Source organism: Balaenoptera acutorostrata, chromosome 1, assembly GCF_949987535.1.
Source record: "Balaenoptera acutorostrata chromosome 1, mBalAcu1.1, whole genome shotgun sequence".
Classification (NCBI taxonomy): Eukaryota; Metazoa; Chordata; class Mammalia; order Artiodactyla; family Balaenopteridae; genus Balaenoptera; species Balaenoptera acutorostrata.
The window spans coordinates 46,716,949-46,734,354 of NC_080064.1; the positions used below are offsets into that span (position 1 = coordinate 46,716,949).

Below are 17,406 nucleotides of genomic sequence, written 5' to 3' on the forward strand. Positions count from 1 at the left end.
AGTAGCACAGGCTGCTAGGATATGTTGACGTAATAAAATAAATTGATGGCAAAAGCTTAACTTGGATGATACTGAACTGGCTGATAAGTAAAATGGTATAAAAATATGGTTTTCTACAATTACATGATTAAGATACCAATGATATGATCAAGATACTAATAGTGGTTTAAATGTTAAAGAAAATATCCATGGTCTGCTTGTATTTCCTAGTTAAAATGATTTTATGAGAGAATTCTACTTTTATTAATTATTACAGCCACTTCACACTTATACTTCATATTTTTCAAAACACTTGCAAATATGTTGTTTCTGAAACTGGTACATGACAGTCCAGATCTTCAAGTACATATCTGAAAAGTCTGACGTTCATGCGATACTCTTTAAAAAGAGAATTGCTTTTGAATAAATAGCATCTTTCAAACTATGAGATTTCATTATAAAGGTTGTAGGAATGTCAGATTAAACACTATCGATCAATTGATAAGTAACTCTCTAAAAAACTGAGCAACAGTTTAAGTCCTTAGCTTTTACTTTAAAAACTGTATTATTTTTTTAAAGCCTTGCTTCTTTAAGTCTTTCTGTAAGATGAAGATGCCTATGGGGCAGAAAACTACTTTTGATGTCATTTGCAGAAAAATATCGTACTACTAAATACGTAAATGTGAGAGAGCTACTGCCTAAATAATACTGGCTTTCCTAGAGATTAGCCAATCAATCAGCAAATACCGTATTTCCTGGATTCTAAGATATAGGTTTTATAAATTTTAACATTTCTGAAATGGACACTTCTTACAACTGTATCAAAGAAATTTACCAGCCACTAGGCATAGGAGTAAGTTTAGATATACCTGTCCTTACGTGAGTATGTGCAAACTTAGCTGTTTACAAAAGGTATCTGTTCATCTACCCATCATTTCTGCTGTTACGTGGCATAGTTCGCACCAAACAAGGATGGCTTTTTAACTTAAATGTAGATCACTGATTTGTTTCTTGGATGCTATCAAAAAGATTACACTATGATATAGCACTGACTAGCCTGTCGTGTCCATCAATTCAATTAAAAAGCAAAGAATAACTGCCAGTGGTCTCGGACTAAAGTGTTTTCCAGAGCCAGGAGAACTTGGTGTGACAGACTCATACCCTGTGAAGGGCTATATCACTTGGCGTTAAACGTCTCTCTGTCCAAAGCTGCACCTTGATTCAAGAGAAACTGTTTAACTTGTAGTATATACAACTTAATGAAAGAAAAAAGCAGCTTGAGTTTTACAAAAAAAGACAAGGACACAAAACTCCATATTCTTCAACGTGCCTCAAAATTCTACAATCTTAAAGATTTCAAAGAAGTCCAAAGCACTACACTAGATAATGAAAAGCGGTGTGCCACAGTGAGGCTGTCCATACTGGATGAAACCTGTGATGCATGTTGCAATCGCTGGCATCTTAGAATCAGAGAAATAAGGTATGTGTTAAAGGCCAACTTCTTGCAAGACTAGCTAGAATATTTCTGCTAGGATATAAAAGTTGCAAAATGACAGAGATTAAAATTCTAAGGCTTAAGTCCGAACTCATACCTTCCAAAAGGATTACAAACATTAGGATATAAACCCTTTAGTAAATAATCAGGTATATTAAAAAGTATCATGACCAATTAAGTCAATTATGGTTAGATTATTTTTTTAACATTGAAAATTACCCTTTAGAATCTAAAAAGTATTTCTGATATAGCCTTTCTAAAGTTTAGCAAACAAAACAGATGTTATTTATTCCATCATATCTATAACATTATGTTGTTATGTTATAAGAAAAATTTAAATTACTCTTCTCCATTTATAAAAGGGGCAGAAGACTATGGTGAACAATTAAAACGAACATATCTGATAACGTCTGATAATGAAGCTGAGGTTTCATAAGTAGGAGTTAATGGTATACCCAAATTAGACTCCTAATGTTAGATGAAGCTGTAGAGGTCAACTAGTTTAGCCTGCAAACCTGTGCCTAAACTTTCCTTATTCATTTTTGTTACAAAACTTGTCTTCTAGTGTTTCCAGTGATGAGGAACTCAGGAGGCAGTGCATTCTGTGTCAGACTGTTTTCATAGGAAGTTCATTGATCTATCATATTGCAACATGCCTTCCCATAACTTCTTAGGAGACATAAAAAGTAAGTTGAATCAAACTTCTATAACAATCCTCTAAGTCGCTGAAAAAGCTTTCCTATTCTTTCTTGAGCTCTCTCTTCTCAAGGTTGAATATCCCAGTTCTTCATCTGCCTTGTTTTACCAGACCTAGCCATTTACCTAGAACCAAGTTCAAATTTTTACATGGGTGGACATTTAAAAAGTATTTCCTCCTGTGCTAAGCACATCACTGTGAGGCTGTACTGAGGGCATCTTGCTGCTTTTACTTTCAGTTGTATGTTTTGGCAAGTGGAGGCCCCTCAGGTATGGGTAAGTAACGATTTTAGTGTCCTCACAGAGGAAGGGGAAGAGGTAAGAGGAAGGGAGCCAACATTTATTGAAAGGCTGCTGGGCACTGTGCTAGGAGGCCTTCATATAATGACTTAAGGAATACACAAACACCACTAATTGAGTAAAAATGACTTTTTTTGGTTTAGTAATATTTTTTTGGATGAGTACATTTAAACTTTTTAATTGAAGTAAAAAATAAGTGCAATAAGAGGGAAAGGGTTGGGGGCAGACAGTGGAAGGTATAAAGGAAGCAAAGGAAAGAGGACCAAGGAAGCCAAGGGTATCCTGGCAGAATCTACAGAAATAAAGTTGAGAAATAAAGGTCAGAATTTCTGAACACAATAATGGAACTTGGGAATTTTAAGAGTGTCAAAAGCAGAGGGAAAGGGAATCAGTTGGAGGAGTAGAGGTAGCTGGGGGGTGGGAGGGGAGTAAGAGGTGGGTGATCTTGTCTTACCCTTTGCTTAGTTTCTGTGTAGCCTGGCAGGGAGACATAATTCCCAGTCAGCCCACCTTGCTGCCTGGCAGGAAAGGGCATAGCATAGAAAAACACCTTTAGTGGCAGTATATAACTCAACCCCCTGCCTGGAGTCATATCGGGGGCTTTGATCTTCCCACTGCCCCCCTTCAGCCATGTGTACTTTAAGAGAGTATCTACAAAAGCACTCAGTCAACTGAAAAGTGCTATGTAAATGCAAGTTATTATTATTTGAAATGAAAGAATGGTACATCAGAATTTCTTTACTGGGAGCAGTGGGATACAAAAAAGGAAGAATGTTCCTTTCAAGACTCACAAAATGACTCCAAAATTCTCCCTGTTACTTTTTGAGTTTTGTTATCAAACAACAGACATGAATGAAGCGACTGCAAAGAGAAGCAATAAAGATGCAGCGATGCTACCGGCTAGAAGGGCTAAAGTATTGCTCAGCTGTAAATGTAACAAGGAAGGAACAGGGATCAGGAAGGAATTTTCTGGTTTCAAAAGCCATTTCCCTGGAGGGAGGAAAAAGTCCCTTCAGCTTTGACCTTCATACCTATAAAGAAATGTATCTGTTACTGTGAAGAAAAGACCATTTTCTATAGATACCCTTTCCCTCTTACTATTACTATTGAAAGATTTAAACTTCTTAAATAACTCTGGATGAGTTTCAATCATAAAGATAGAGGGTGCTAAATTATCTGAATCACTGAGCTGAGAAAACTGGGAAAATTCAAATTGTATCTGACTAGAAAGAGAGCAATGTTGTTGAATTAAAGGAACAATTAATCATAACCTGAGCATTACCAGCTCCAGTTTGTGAACGATTTTAATGTAGAAAATTCACTTGATCAAATTTCAATGTCAGAAATATAACACACAAAGTTCTTAAATGTCCCCAACTAAACTTTATGACCAAGCATAATTTAAGAGAATAAAAGCCTACTGAGTCACCAAGGCCGCTTAGCAAGAGCTGAGTCTCTGAATTTACTAATGCAAATTAGCAGTATTCAAGATCCTTTAAAGAAATACTTACTAGGAAAGCCAAGAAATATGTTTTACCAATGAAATTCCTAAGCCATTAGCTATTTACTAAAATCTTTTCTTATGATAACACTGAAATGAAACCCCTCTCGCTGCTAGGCTTTGTTTCATCTGGGCAACCTGAGGGCCTGCGTGGGAGGAGGACATGCTCTGATCAGGGCTGCTGCAACCACGGAAGCAGGCTCCGGCGAGCAGCTACGGACTGCAGCAACAGGAGAGCTACAACCATCACTACACATGCTGCTACCCACCCTTTCAAAGGACAGTCCTTAAGTCCACAGTCACCTGGAGGCAAAAGCCCTGGAGCGCAGGACTTCCACAGCACCCATCACTACCCAGTTCTACCTTCTAAAATCGAGCCCTAGCAGCAGGCACTCACTCAATAACCGTTTGTCTAAGGAATTACTTTAGGAACACATCTGAACCAAGCACCTAGAAAACGACTACGTGCCAGCAACGAATGAGCTTCTTTCTTCCCTTCTTTCTCTCTTCTGACTCTATGAATGTTCCTCCATTTCTCTCTTATGGGAGAAAAATGGACACGATGTTTATTTAGCATCCATTGTGCTTATTAAAGATGTGCATACTTTGGATTTAATTTTAAAAAAGAAAAACTAAGTTGAAGGTCTTCCAATCATATGAAAATAATATAGTCAAACTACTCTTTGAATGTGACCCTGGATTTTTTTTCCCTTTGACAGTCAACAACCCCCAAGCTTTAAAAAATAAGCACAGGTCATAAGCAAATATTTAAACAGCTGTTTGTATCTGAATATTATTCGAAGAAACACTAAAACATACTTTTATCTTAAAATTATAATTCAATTTATTAAAAGGAATTATTAAATTAGTATACCTTTTAGTTGGTTCCATCTGCAAATTCTTACCTTGAATCCATCCTTCTTGTTTTTTTCCAAACCTGACCATTCTCCAGGCTGAAAATTAATTTTAAGAAATATTAAGAAATGTAAGTGACTTGGTAAAAGCACTACCTATAATTTCCCAATTTTGGACACTAAGGTAAGAGCTTCCAGGTAGGACATTTAGTTTAATTTACATAATAGGGGAGGAAAATTACTTGGCTCTAATTACTCAGACAATACTATTGCTCTGACAACAAAACTAGACCAAAGATAAAACCAACCCTTTTAATATCTTCTATGCACTTAATGATGTAGCTCCTCTTGATTGCTTCTTTCACTGCATACGCATCACTTAGGATTGTCAGGTGCTCCTCCAAAGCTTGCTGAATAAGGCTACTGGGCAGCGTTGGGAGATGAGCCAGCTCCCAGAGTACATCTAACACCTACGATAAATCACATGTGGTGAGCCAGCCCATACGCAGGTAAAGCTGCTTTAAGTACTTGTAGCTAGAAAAAGTCATTTGATTCTCCTGCCTTTCCAGAAGTGGTCTCAAAGCGAGCTTCCCGGCCTATTCGTCCAATCAGGCTCAAGAGCTTCTGTCTTACTCTATCGGTCTCGGTCTCCCAGCTCTGTAGAACGAAGAAGAAAAGACACAGGAACTGCTTCCCAGTCCCATTTGATCACACTGGCAAAATATGCAAAAACTTTAAACTTGAGCTAAAGAAGTTTAATAAAGTAAGAAGAGTACAGTTAAACACTGCTAATTTAGAGGGAGGAGACCTCAAAATAAGATTATTTTAGAAATATTTAAAAGTAAGCACGTTTGAACACATACCTTCTGAATGAGAACAAACAAATGATTAAGCTGATCTGAATTAAATTTGACAGCTGCTGCAGCAATAATAGTATGGATATTCTCGATCACAGTAGATGATTGTCCTGACTAGAAAAGAAGACATTGGGAAGAAAGTTAAGTCTTGGAAACTGGAAAAACCCAAGTCTTTCCCTATTGATTTATAGAAGCAAAAGTAAAACAGTAACAAACATAAACTGATTCTAGTCTAACAGCATACATACACTTGCATGATAATATTGGTAAGACTACAAGAAGCAACCATTATTAATGGTTATCTGTTGGCCTTGTTTAAATTCCTAGAAGCATTAAATCTCTAAAAAGACAATGTAAAAACAGATGAGAATCAAGTTCTCAATCTGACATATTCATTTCAAGAGGAGAACAAAATATTTTCAACTGGCTTAAAAACAATTTAAACTAATTACTTTACAAGAAAAACATACTCACTTTTCACATTTTATAAATGATCTTGAGGGTCTCAGTTGAGAGTATTATATGTCTCATTTTTAAAACTGCTTATAGATATTTTGTGACTTCAATTAATATTTATTTATCCATGGGCAGTAAGTCTCTGCTTTAGAGAGTCACCACCCTTCTCCCTTACTGATAAAAAATGTCAGAAAAAGGCAAAAATAATTCTGATCAACTTACCTGTATCTTCCAAATTTTAGTGAGCTCATCTAAAGACAATTTACTGCCCAAGAGTTCAATAATTCCCTTTATACGATCACAGTATTGTGCTTGGTCTATGTTGCCTAAGAGAAGAAACACCAGAGAGGCAGACAGATACAGTGAACACTGACTTTCTAAATATGATTCTATTTATTCAAAGCAATATTAACTTGCTATAAGATTATTTAAAGGCTAATATAGTCAAAGCAACAATTTCATACCTTTTTTATACATAAATATATTATGTATGTGTTAGGTAACTTTTTTTAAGCAACTTACCTTCCAATGCAATTGACAGAACTGAGTTCTCAACTAGCCAATCTAACAGTCTGTCTGTATCTATAGCATTCTTCACAGATTTGGATAAAGTGCTATCTTCTATTAGTTTGGTTACCTAAAAAAGACAGGATTATTGTAATTGAATCTAATGCAAATATTCATAATCAAAATCTTCATATATATTTTGTGACTTTTATAGTGTTACAATGTGGTCTAATGATTAGCCAAAATGTATCAAAGGCCAGTTATTAGAAGTTAATAGACTACTTATTTGTGATGTCTCTTTAAAAAGAACACAGAGCTCACACTTCCTGGGCCACTGCTGATTGGCTCAGGGATGCACATCTGACCCAAACTTCAATCAGAGCACTCCTCCAAATTCTATACTTGGGACCAGAGAGAAAGTATCAGTCCTTCCCGAGTCACAAGAGCTATCCATGGCCATGTCTACCATATGAAAGATGCCACTCTGTAGGTGGAAAGAGAACAAGGCCATCATGCTCATAAAAGCAGAGATAAGACCTGCATAGAGTCCTGGCAGTGGTTCAGTCTCAGATTCTAGTTGATCCTGTTGCCCACATGTGTCCCTGCCCTTACACGGTTTGGCTAGTCAATCTCTCATTCATGTGAGACAGCCCAGCCTTCTTCCATTAAATTCCTCTTTTAGTCTAAGATAATTCAAGATGAGTTTATTTCACTTGCAGCCAAGAATCCTAATTAACATAAAACTGAAGGAAAATAACTGGAATTATGACTGAACTGTATTGGCTCCACCGGAAACTCACCAAAACCAACTATGCTCATGTAAAGTTTAGGAAGCTGCAGAAAATTATTTCCATCATTTTGCTTAGACCATCACAGTTGTAAACAAAACAAAATTTTGCCTCAACCCCAGTTAGAAGAGTTAATTTAAGTAAACACATATCTGAAATATAGTAAAAGGAATTATACCCTTAGGGTAAAAAGTAAATCTCAAACTGCATATTCCAAGGAATTATGTTCTAGCAAATTTCACTAGAACACTAAATATTTCACAGAACGAATTTGGAAATGTAATACGTATAAAAATATTACTTTATTAACAATTATAAACATGTACACCATTTTATAGATAATCACTTATCTCTTTTTGTAGGATTACAAGAAATTATTATTCTTTATTTCCCAACATTTTTACATTAATAACCACAAGTTTTGGAAGAACTTAAAAGTGTCTGTGCTTTAAGTCTTCCAGAAACGGACGCAAAACTTACTTCTTTGAGGGAATTCATTTTAGCGCTAAAATGAGGTGATTTCAGCATGCGCAGTAGGATGTCTAGTCGAAGGTCATCCACAACGGTCACCAGATCCGGTTGGAAGCGCATGCAAAGTAACTTAATGGCAGACAAGAGCTCCGGGATGCTAACCAATCTCTTTTATGTAAAAAAATACACACAAACGTACAGATACATAAACAGAAAAAACAAAAAGGAACCATGAAAACATTTTGATGCCAATCCTTACACACACACAGGAATACAGGACATTTTCAATAACCACGGCCTAATGGTATCTGATATTCCACATGGTCAATAAACTATATTTTACTTCTAAACAAAAGTTAGCACATGTGTGAGCAAAGAAAAGGGAAGGGTTCTGCGATGAATTCAAGGTAGACAAAATAAATCATGTTAAATTTAAATGTTAAAATTGCTTTAAACACCTTTGGATAGCTTTTAATACTGAATTATTTTAAAGCTTCTTCAATGCTATACCAATTATACTACTATCAAAATCAACATGTTAGTAAAATTCTTAATGGTATCACTTACTGACAACCCTACATTCATTTTATTGACTGAGGTAACACCAACCACTTGGTATTTCAGACAAAACATTTTTTGGTTAGGAGATGTAAAATTAATTTGATGTGAGTTGTATGTGACCAGAATCCAAACAGCAATGGTGTGTGAACCTTGCCCTAAGCCATGGCTCTGCTTCCACGGACCAATAGGCATTGGGGCTACTTGACTGGAGAGAACATTACCTTATCTTTAAGGTCCTTTTCTTCCACACTCCGCACGTCCTGGATTGTAGTAAGGATGACTGGGTCCAGCATGGGCTGCAAGAAAAAAGTACTAAAGTTAATAAGGAACCCTGAATCTGTCCCCAAACTAGAGAGGAGACACTTTTTTATTCACATTTCAAAAAGGAGAGGGTGCTATGCAAAGATCTGAATTCCAGTATTAGAGCAGCCACTAACTAGGTAATAGCATCCCAAGTAAACCCTTAACTGATTCTGTGACTCAGCTTCTTTACTATCATATGGGTGCAATCCCTCTTTTCTGTCTTATAAAGGGTCCTTTGAAGAGCAACCAAAGACAACCAAAGACACACCGACTAACTTAAAACATTAAGCATGAGTATGTATTATTTTTGTAATAAAGTATTTTGCATTTGATTTAAAAAATGAATATAAGCACAGACCATGAAAAATACGCTGTTTTATGCATTTATTTTGCTAACTGATATAAATGAGGCCTATAGACAAGACTCATACAACACACTGCTCCAGAATGGTAGCATAACCAGGTAACTAACTCTGAAGAGTATGTGAGAAGTAGCAAACTATTAGCTAGATCTAAATGATCACTTCCATTTAAGTAAAATAATTTTTAAAACTTATCTGGTGACAAGAGAAGATAGACAATATTTGGCTGTCAAAGCAAGAAGACATTAGCAATGAATTAAAGTGACATCAGGCAACTGATTATCCAAGTAGAATTTCTTTATTTACACTTATGCCAACTGTATAGTGACAACTGAGGGCTGTCAGGGTAAGAGGCAAGTCACACTGCTCTTGTCAGCATGTGCCAGCCCTGCTTAATTCTCACTGCAACTCTGTGAGATAGGCATGGTTATTACCACTATTTTACAGATAAAGAAGCCAAGTCACAGGAGTTACTTCAGTCTTCTGAAGTCACACAAGGAGCAAGTGGTAGAGACAATTGTTAATTTACATAAATATGGTATGAATTTATTGCTGAATGAATTTAAGGTTGGATGGTTTGATATAATTCAAATAAAGATAAAGTTAAATATGCTTTGGTTGGAAATTCATATACTTTTTACTCTTTTTAAAGTACACTGTGCTTGGACTTCCCTGGTGGCACAGTGGTTAAGAATTTGCCTGCCAATGCAGGGGACACGGGTTCAAGCCCTGGTCCGGAAAGATCTCACATGCCACGGAGCAGCTAAGCCCGTGTGCCACAACTACTGAGCCTGCGCTCTAGAGCCCGCGAGCCACAACTACCAAGCCCATGCACCACAACTACTGAAGCCCGTGCGCCTAGAGCCTGTGCTCCGCAACAAGAGAAGCTACCGCAATGAGAAGCCCATGCACCACAACGAAGAGTAGCCCCCACTCGCGGCAACCAGAGAAAGCCTGCGTGCAGCAACGAAGACCCAACGCAGCCAAAAAAAAAAAAAAAAAAGTACACTGTGTTTACATACAAAACCTGGAATTTCTAGAGAACTTAGTATTAATTAACAGTTGGAATATTTACACTGAATCTCTTTCCATGGAGCAATGCACGGGTTTAAAAGCATGCATTTAAAAATTCAATCCTGGCTCTGATTATTAAAAAGCCAATTATTAAATTATTAAGTCAAATCATTTTGTCTATGTCTTAGTGTTTCAGCTACAAAACGAATGATTGTATTCATATGCTTAATAAGTGAGAACACTAGATGTCTCTAAAGACCTTAGTATCCAGAATGAAGAAATACACAAGTAACCATCCTGTTTCATTTAAAAATCTTACAGTATTACTTTGAAATCTAAAGAAGGCACTTAAAACTTAGAAATAGCAGGAATTTCCAGAACCTACAAAAAAAATCCTATATCCCCCTTGTTAAAATGGCCCTAAGTAAATTAAATATTAGAAAGAAGGAACAGTGCATACTATTTGCTTCCAAAGGACACTAAGCTTTCAAAACCATTTGTGGTGATTTTAAAAAATCTCTGTGAAAGTTTTAAGTTTCACAGACTTATTTTTATAAAGAAAATAATAAATGGAGGCATTTCAACATGACATTTTATTCAGTAAAACTTGTTAACTGAAATGGAAAGGAATAAGAAAATGTAATAAGCCCTAAACATTAGGAAGCTGAACATTCTGCAGCCTTGACTATCCTGTGACCTGCTGACGTACAATCTGCAGAGGCAAGAAATCAGACAAGATGTGCTGTTAAACTGTTCCTCAGAGAGTGAGTGACTTGGCTAGCAGGTGAGCCCAGCACCACTCAGCACTGTTTAATACATAATGGCACTGAACCCTTAAATAATCCTGTAAAGGGGGTAGGGATATATGCCACCTATTTTATAGTGAAGGAAACAAAGAAAAATATATGCTATAATATGTAATTATATTTGATAAAATGATAAATTGAAAAGGTAAATAACCTTAAATGTTAGGTCTCCTATACCTTAAATTAGTAATCACTTTTATTTATCTTCTGATAATATTTTCACTATAAAGATAGCTAATCCGAAAAAAAAGAAGTTACTCTAAATTAGGCACAATTCTGAACAACCGGATAAAAAGATAATTTTACTGTTTGTATGTCTTAGATCACCTCTGAAGTAAGTGTAAGATGGCCTATCTTACCTGTACCACTGAGGAGTTGAGGTACTCTGCACACACCCCTAAGGGCTGCACCAGTGCTGATACTGCCTGAAAAAAGACAGTGAAGGTGAGAAATAAATGTGAGTGAGTTTCTTCCTTTCAACATTAAACAAATCCCCTTTAATATGTCAGAGAACATTTTATACTCTTGAATAGGAAGAACTGATATAAAGATGTCGATTTATTTAAATTACTGTAGAAATGTGATTTAAATCATAATATGCCAATAAAACTTCTTTCAAGGCTTGGATGAGATGATTCTAACGTTCACATTGCAGAATAATAAAAATTTTTATTTGAAAAAGGAGAGAATAGTTGGGGAAGGAGTGAAATGTGCCTTTAACAAAAAAACACTTAAGACTTCCATGAAGAAAATTATAAAACTTTACAAAAATACATAAATAGTCTAAATAAATGAGATACGATGTTCTTGAATGGAAAGGACCAGTACTGTAAAAATGAACAAACTGAACACAATTCCACATATGGTCTTGGTGGAACTTTCTGCAGGAGAACCTGACATGCTGGCTATATTCAGAAGAGTAAAAATATGAGAATGATCAATAAAATTTGAGAAAAGAAAGACGTTGAGCAAAACTGGCACTACCAATAATGAAAACATTGGAGAAATGGTATAAAAATGGCAGAGTGACCGAACAAATGAATGACAGGAACAGAAGTCCAAGAACAATTCATGTATACACGGGACTCAGACATTTGATAAAGCCAACAAATCAAAGCAGTGAAGAAAAAAATGGAATATTCTTTAAAGGATCTTAACAATTAGTTACCCATTTGGAAGAAAATAAAATTGGATTTCTATCTTACACCATATATAAACACATTCTAAATGAATTCAAGAACTAAGTTTAAAAAATGAAACTGTAGAAGTATAAAATTAAATGAGTATTTTTATAACCTTGAGATGGGGAAGGAAACACTTCCCAAGCAAATAAGAAAAATTTTAAGCCATTAAGGAAAAAATTGACTGTATAAAATTCTGAAGCCTCTGTATGGCAAAAAGACACCATCAACAGAAATGAAAAGAGAAGGAAAAGGCTGGGAAAGAAATTTACAAATACACAAAATAGACATGCCATTGATATACTTAATATAAAAAGAAAAAAATTAATAAGACAAGCAACCCCAAAGACCTATGTAAATAGATCAAATTTACAGAAGAAATGCCAATAGCCAATAGTCATATAACAAAATGCTCAAATTCACAGGAAATCAGAGTATTGCAAATTAGATAATAAAATACCATTTTTTTGGTCCATCATATTGGAAAATTAAAGACTAACAATATTCAACACTAATGACAGTACTAGGAAATGACTTTGTGGGAGTATATACTGGTCACTGCTTTTTGAAAGATTTAGCACTATCAATTATAATTTTAAAATGTATATAGTCTTTGAAATCCCATTTTCTAGGAATCTATCCTTCAGAAATGGCAGCAAATGCACACAAGGACAAATTTACATGGAACACTCTCTGTAATAGCAAAAACTTAGAAATAATCCAATGCTCATTAATAAATGACTGCATCACAGTACAACAGTTGCAGGAATACATTGGAGTCATCAAAAACACTGATAGCACTAACCTGGAAAGATGTCCATGATATAATGTTATATGAAAATATGCTACTAGGTATAGTTTGATTACAATTTGGTCTCAAAGAGAAAGAGAGAACATGCAGATATACTTTATATAAACTTAGGAAAAAGTCAGAAAGGCTATGCATTATATGGGTAACCATGACCTAGGAGGTAGATGTATGTGTTGGGGTGGGGTGGAGGACAGGAAACCTTCACTTCTTACTTTGTACAGGTATTTTAAACTGACAGATTGTGAATGACTTTTTTTCCCCAGTATTTTTCAAATCCAAAAATATGTAAATATAAATGTAAAATGATGACATTCACTTGTACTCAGTCTTATAACACGGCCTAAATTTATTCTGGGACATAGTCACCTTCTTAACTGGTCAGAAATCAGACATTTATTGTGACTTTTAAAAAAACTTATTGATTTATTTGTGGCTGCCTTGGGTCTTCATTGCTGCATGCGGGCTTTCTCTAGCTGTGGCGAGCAGGGGCTACTCTTCGTTGCGGCATGTGGGCTTCTCATTGCAGTGGCTTCTCTTGTTGCAGAGCACGGGCTCTAGGTGCGCAGGCTTTGGTAGTTGTGGCTCGCGGGCTCAGCAGTTGTGGCACACAGGCTTAGTTGCTCTGCAGCATGTGGGATCTTCCTAGACCAGGGCTCGAACCCGTGTCCCCTGAATTGGCAGGTGGATTCTTAACCACTGCGCCACCAGGGAAGCCCTTACTGTGAAATTTTAATTGTACCTGTTTGCAAAATTAGAGTCTCAATCTTTGCAATCTCCTTCTCCTACGCCTGAATTTCTACCATCTTCTCAATACAACCTAAACAATCTAATTTTACATCAACTGCAACAAACAACACAGTTGTCTGAAAAATGGTCTGACCTAAGGGAAAAATCTTGGAGGTATCTTTAGCTTCAAGACATTTGATGATAATGAGGGCAAGCCCAGATTCCTATGTATCCATCCTTGGCCAATTTTCATCCAAGTAGGGGAGAAACTTTGGGCTTCTCTGTTTGTTTGTTTAAATAAATTAACTCTGCAGGAAATTAGTGAGCGTTTTATTTAACCTTTTTAAAAAATGAAGTCCATTTCTAATACTGCCCAATGACCAATATAGCCAGTTCCTGAGAAACAAGCAAGCTGGATAAAACCCTATATCAGAACAGGTTTTGTTTTGTCTTGCTTTTTAAGTCACTACCTATTATCTTCCAGGTCAAGAGTCGTCTCTAACATACTTGATCCATTTAATGGGGATCAAAATGACAGCCTAACAACCTAGTTAACAGTCAGGGAGGGAGAAGAGGCCTCTGATCAGTGTCAGTAGAAGTATTTATGAGCTGGCAGACATCTGATCTTTAAGGATAAACACTGGGTAGCAAGAAATAGTCTATTACCAACCACAGCACCGGTCTCTCTGATTGACCGTTGTTACTGCTCTCATGCAAAGATGGACCAAGGGAGTTAGGTGATTGGTCATGGTCCCACAGAAATAACTGCTATTGTAAGCACAATTTATACCACTTAGGTATATTATTTTACCACATCATTTTCTGCTCTGATCAATTTACAGTAGCTAGCACAGTGTCTTCTACATGGAAAGTACATAAGTAGTTTATAATTGAATGATTCATTAACTAGAGAACAGAACAAAGTGCTCTCGGTTACAAACAGGTCAGCAGTCCGTGAAAAATTAAAGATTAAGTTATTCCCCTTATCACAAGGTTAAATTTTTTGAGAAAATGAAGTTGACATGAAAAGATAATGGTATTGCACCTGAGGGATGATTCTAAGCTCCTGTTATAGCCTTTGTTATCTATGAATCTCTGTAACACCAGAAAGCTGACTAAACAATCTTTTTTTTTTTTTTTTTTTTTTATAACTAACCACTTGGGCCACTTGCTTTTTCTCTTCTTGCGCTTTATTTTTTTAAAGTATTTGTTTATTTATTTATTTATGGCTGTGTTGGGTCTTCGTTTCTGTGCGAGGGCTTTCTCTAGTTGTGGCAAGCGGGGGCCACTCTTCATCGCAGTGCACGGGCCTCTCACTGTCGCGGCCTCTCTTGTTGCGGAGCACAGGCTCCAGACGTGCAGGCTCAGTAATTGTAGCTCACGGGCCCAGCTGCTCTGCGGCACGTGGGATCTTCCCAGACCAGGGCTCGAACCCGTGTCCCCTGCATTGGCAGGCAGATTCTCAACCACTGCGCCACCAGGGAAGCCCTAAACAATCTTAAAATAAAATATTTTATTTGTTTCTGGTACTATGAAATAACTTCTGACTTATCTGAGGCATAAAATTGTTATGTACACATATACTTGCCACATATAGCAACTGTCCCTAAATAGCAAGATAATTTCATGTAACCACCACAAGTTAGTAGTTAAGAGAAAAATATCACAAAGAGAAATCGGTGTGGTGAAAAAAAAAAAACCAAACACCATACACTGAAATTTGCTTATTTTGATTAACAGTAAACATTTCTGTGGTTATCAGAACCATGGAAGCTGCTCCTGTAAAGATTAACTTAAACTTTAACATTTAATTTGTCTAGACCATGTCCCTTGGGTTACACAGCAACCCAGATAAAGTGAACTTCCACACTGTACATATAGTGGTTTAACTTACCCCAAGTTCTATATCTTCTGAATGGAGCTTGGCCTGGATTGCTGCAAATCCACCTAATTCTCCAAACTGAGAAGAAAAAAGGTATACATTAATTTTAAAATGCTATACCTTAATAGTTTAAGCAAGCAACTAAGGCTCACATTCTGCTTTATTAATGTGCTCTATAATCCTGGTCTTAAGGGTCATCACAAAGATAATTCCAATGCTCCTGTGATATACCAGAGGAGATGTGCTAAGCCTTAAAGCTGAGGTTTATCTGTAAAAACAGCACATATAAAAAAGAGGAAGAAACTGTAAAACCTATCTGATTATTCTCTGTAGCTGTCATCTACCTAAACACCAAACTCTAGGAAATCTCATTAGAAAATGGAAAACATGATCATATTAATAAAAGCTTTATACCTTATTTACCAAATCCACAACCCATCCATGAGGCTCCTATGAGAAAAGAAAATAGAAAATGAGATAGCAATACAAAAACTTCCCTACTAACCCTCACATTTCTTTTATCCTAAATCAAAAGTTGGAAAAAAATTAAAATTTAAAAAATATTTGAGGGCTTCCCTGGTGGCGCAGTGGTTGAGAATCTGCCTGCTAATGCAGGAGACACGGGTTCGAGCCCTGGTCTGGGAAGATCCCACATGCCACGGAGCAGCTGGGCCCGTGAGCCACAGCTGCTGAGCCTGCGCGTCTGGAGCCTGTGCCCCGCAACGGGAGGGGCCGCGATAGTGAAAGGCCCGCGCACCGCGATGAAGAGCGGTCCCCGCACCGCGATGAAGAGTGGCCCCCACTTGCCGCAACTAGAGAAAGCCCTCGCACGAACCGAAGACCCAGCACAGCCAAAAAAAATAAATAAATAAATAAATAAATAAATAAATAAATTAAAAAAAAAAATATTTGAAAGTTTTCCCAAATGTTTCTTAACGTGATTCTTTGACATAAACAGTTGCAGGAGTAAGTCTGTATTTTGATGGAATTGCTACAACACGAAGCATTTATGTGTTTTGGGTAGCTGAGATCAGCTGTTTAAGCTCTCTGAGGTACAAGATAACTTGAGTTAAATTTTCTAAGAGAGTTATATTTTAGGAATTAAATTAAAGAGCAGCAAATCAGGAATCAAGAAATTAAAGTTTTAGTCCCAGCTGTACCATTAATTACTGTCCTAGAGTAAGCTCTTCTTTTCTCCTCCTTTTCTTCTCTCCTTTCCTTTCTTAAGCATTCACTGTTCTAGGGGCTGAATAATGTTCTAGTGGCTGGATACAGAACAGTGACTAAGAAGAGATGTGGTACCTGCTTTCACAGAGCTCATATTCTAGCAGGATCAATAAAGACAAGTAAACCAACACATAATTCAGATTGTGCTAAATTCCACAAAAGGAAAAACAAAAGGTCTTCAAATGAAAATAGGAGCCTACTCTGTTCAGAATGGTGGTCATAGAAAACCTCTCTGAAGAGGTGGTCTTTAATCTGGAACTAGAAGGATGAGACAGATTTAGCCATTCAAAGAATAGTCCAGGCAGAGAGGCTGAAATGGAAAAGGTCCTGTTGGGGGAAGACAGAAAAGCCTACCTTGTTTGAAAAACTGAGAGGCAACTCTCCCAGCTGGGAGCCGGGGTGCAGGCGAGAATGGCACAGATGAAGCTGTAGAGACAGGAAAAGCCAGATGATGCAGAAATTTGTAGACTGTGATTAAAAGGAAAGCAACAGAGGTGTTTAAAGCAAGAAAATGATACATTTTATGTTTTAAGGGGATGTTTTGCAGTTATGTGGAAAATGGAATGGAATGGATGAATGAGAGAGTGAAAACTAGAGATACCAGGGAGAAGACTAGTGCAGTAACTAGG

The 17,406-nt window shown here is 36.8% G+C and overlaps 1 protein-coding gene across 6 annotated transcripts in view; it reads right to left on the bottom strand.

The window, feature by feature from the left end:
• USP24 (ubiquitin specific peptidase 24) overlaps positions 1-17,406 on the bottom strand; it is a 146,703-nt gene that overhangs the window by 76,116 nt on the left and 53,181 nt on the right. For 4 of the 6 annotated variants that reach the window (XM_057540396.1, XM_057540403.1, XM_057540390.1 and 1 more), the window contains exons 6-17: positions 15,965-16,000; positions 15,563-15,628; positions 11,310-11,375; positions 8,687-8,761; positions 7,914-8,072; positions 6,661-6,775; positions 6,361-6,464; positions 5,689-5,796; positions 5,387-5,482; positions 5,134-5,295; positions 4,877-4,924; positions 2,925-2,984 (exon numbers count right to left, since the gene is read on the bottom strand). In XM_057540396.1, the coding sequence (XP_057396379.1) occupies positions 2,925-2,984; positions 4,877-4,924; positions 5,134-5,295; positions 5,387-5,482; positions 5,689-5,796; positions 6,361-6,464; positions 6,661-6,775; positions 7,914-8,072; positions 8,687-8,761; positions 11,310-11,375; positions 15,563-15,628; positions 15,965-16,000 (1,095 nt within the window). The remainder of the gene's footprint in view (positions 1-2,924; positions 2,985-4,876; positions 4,925-5,133; positions 5,296-5,386; positions 5,483-5,688; positions 5,797-6,360; positions 6,465-6,660; positions 6,776-7,913; positions 8,073-8,686; positions 8,762-11,309; positions 11,376-15,562; positions 15,629-15,964; positions 16,001-17,406) is intronic. The other 2 variants (XM_057540399.1, XM_057540398.1) reach the window with 1 other exon arrangement.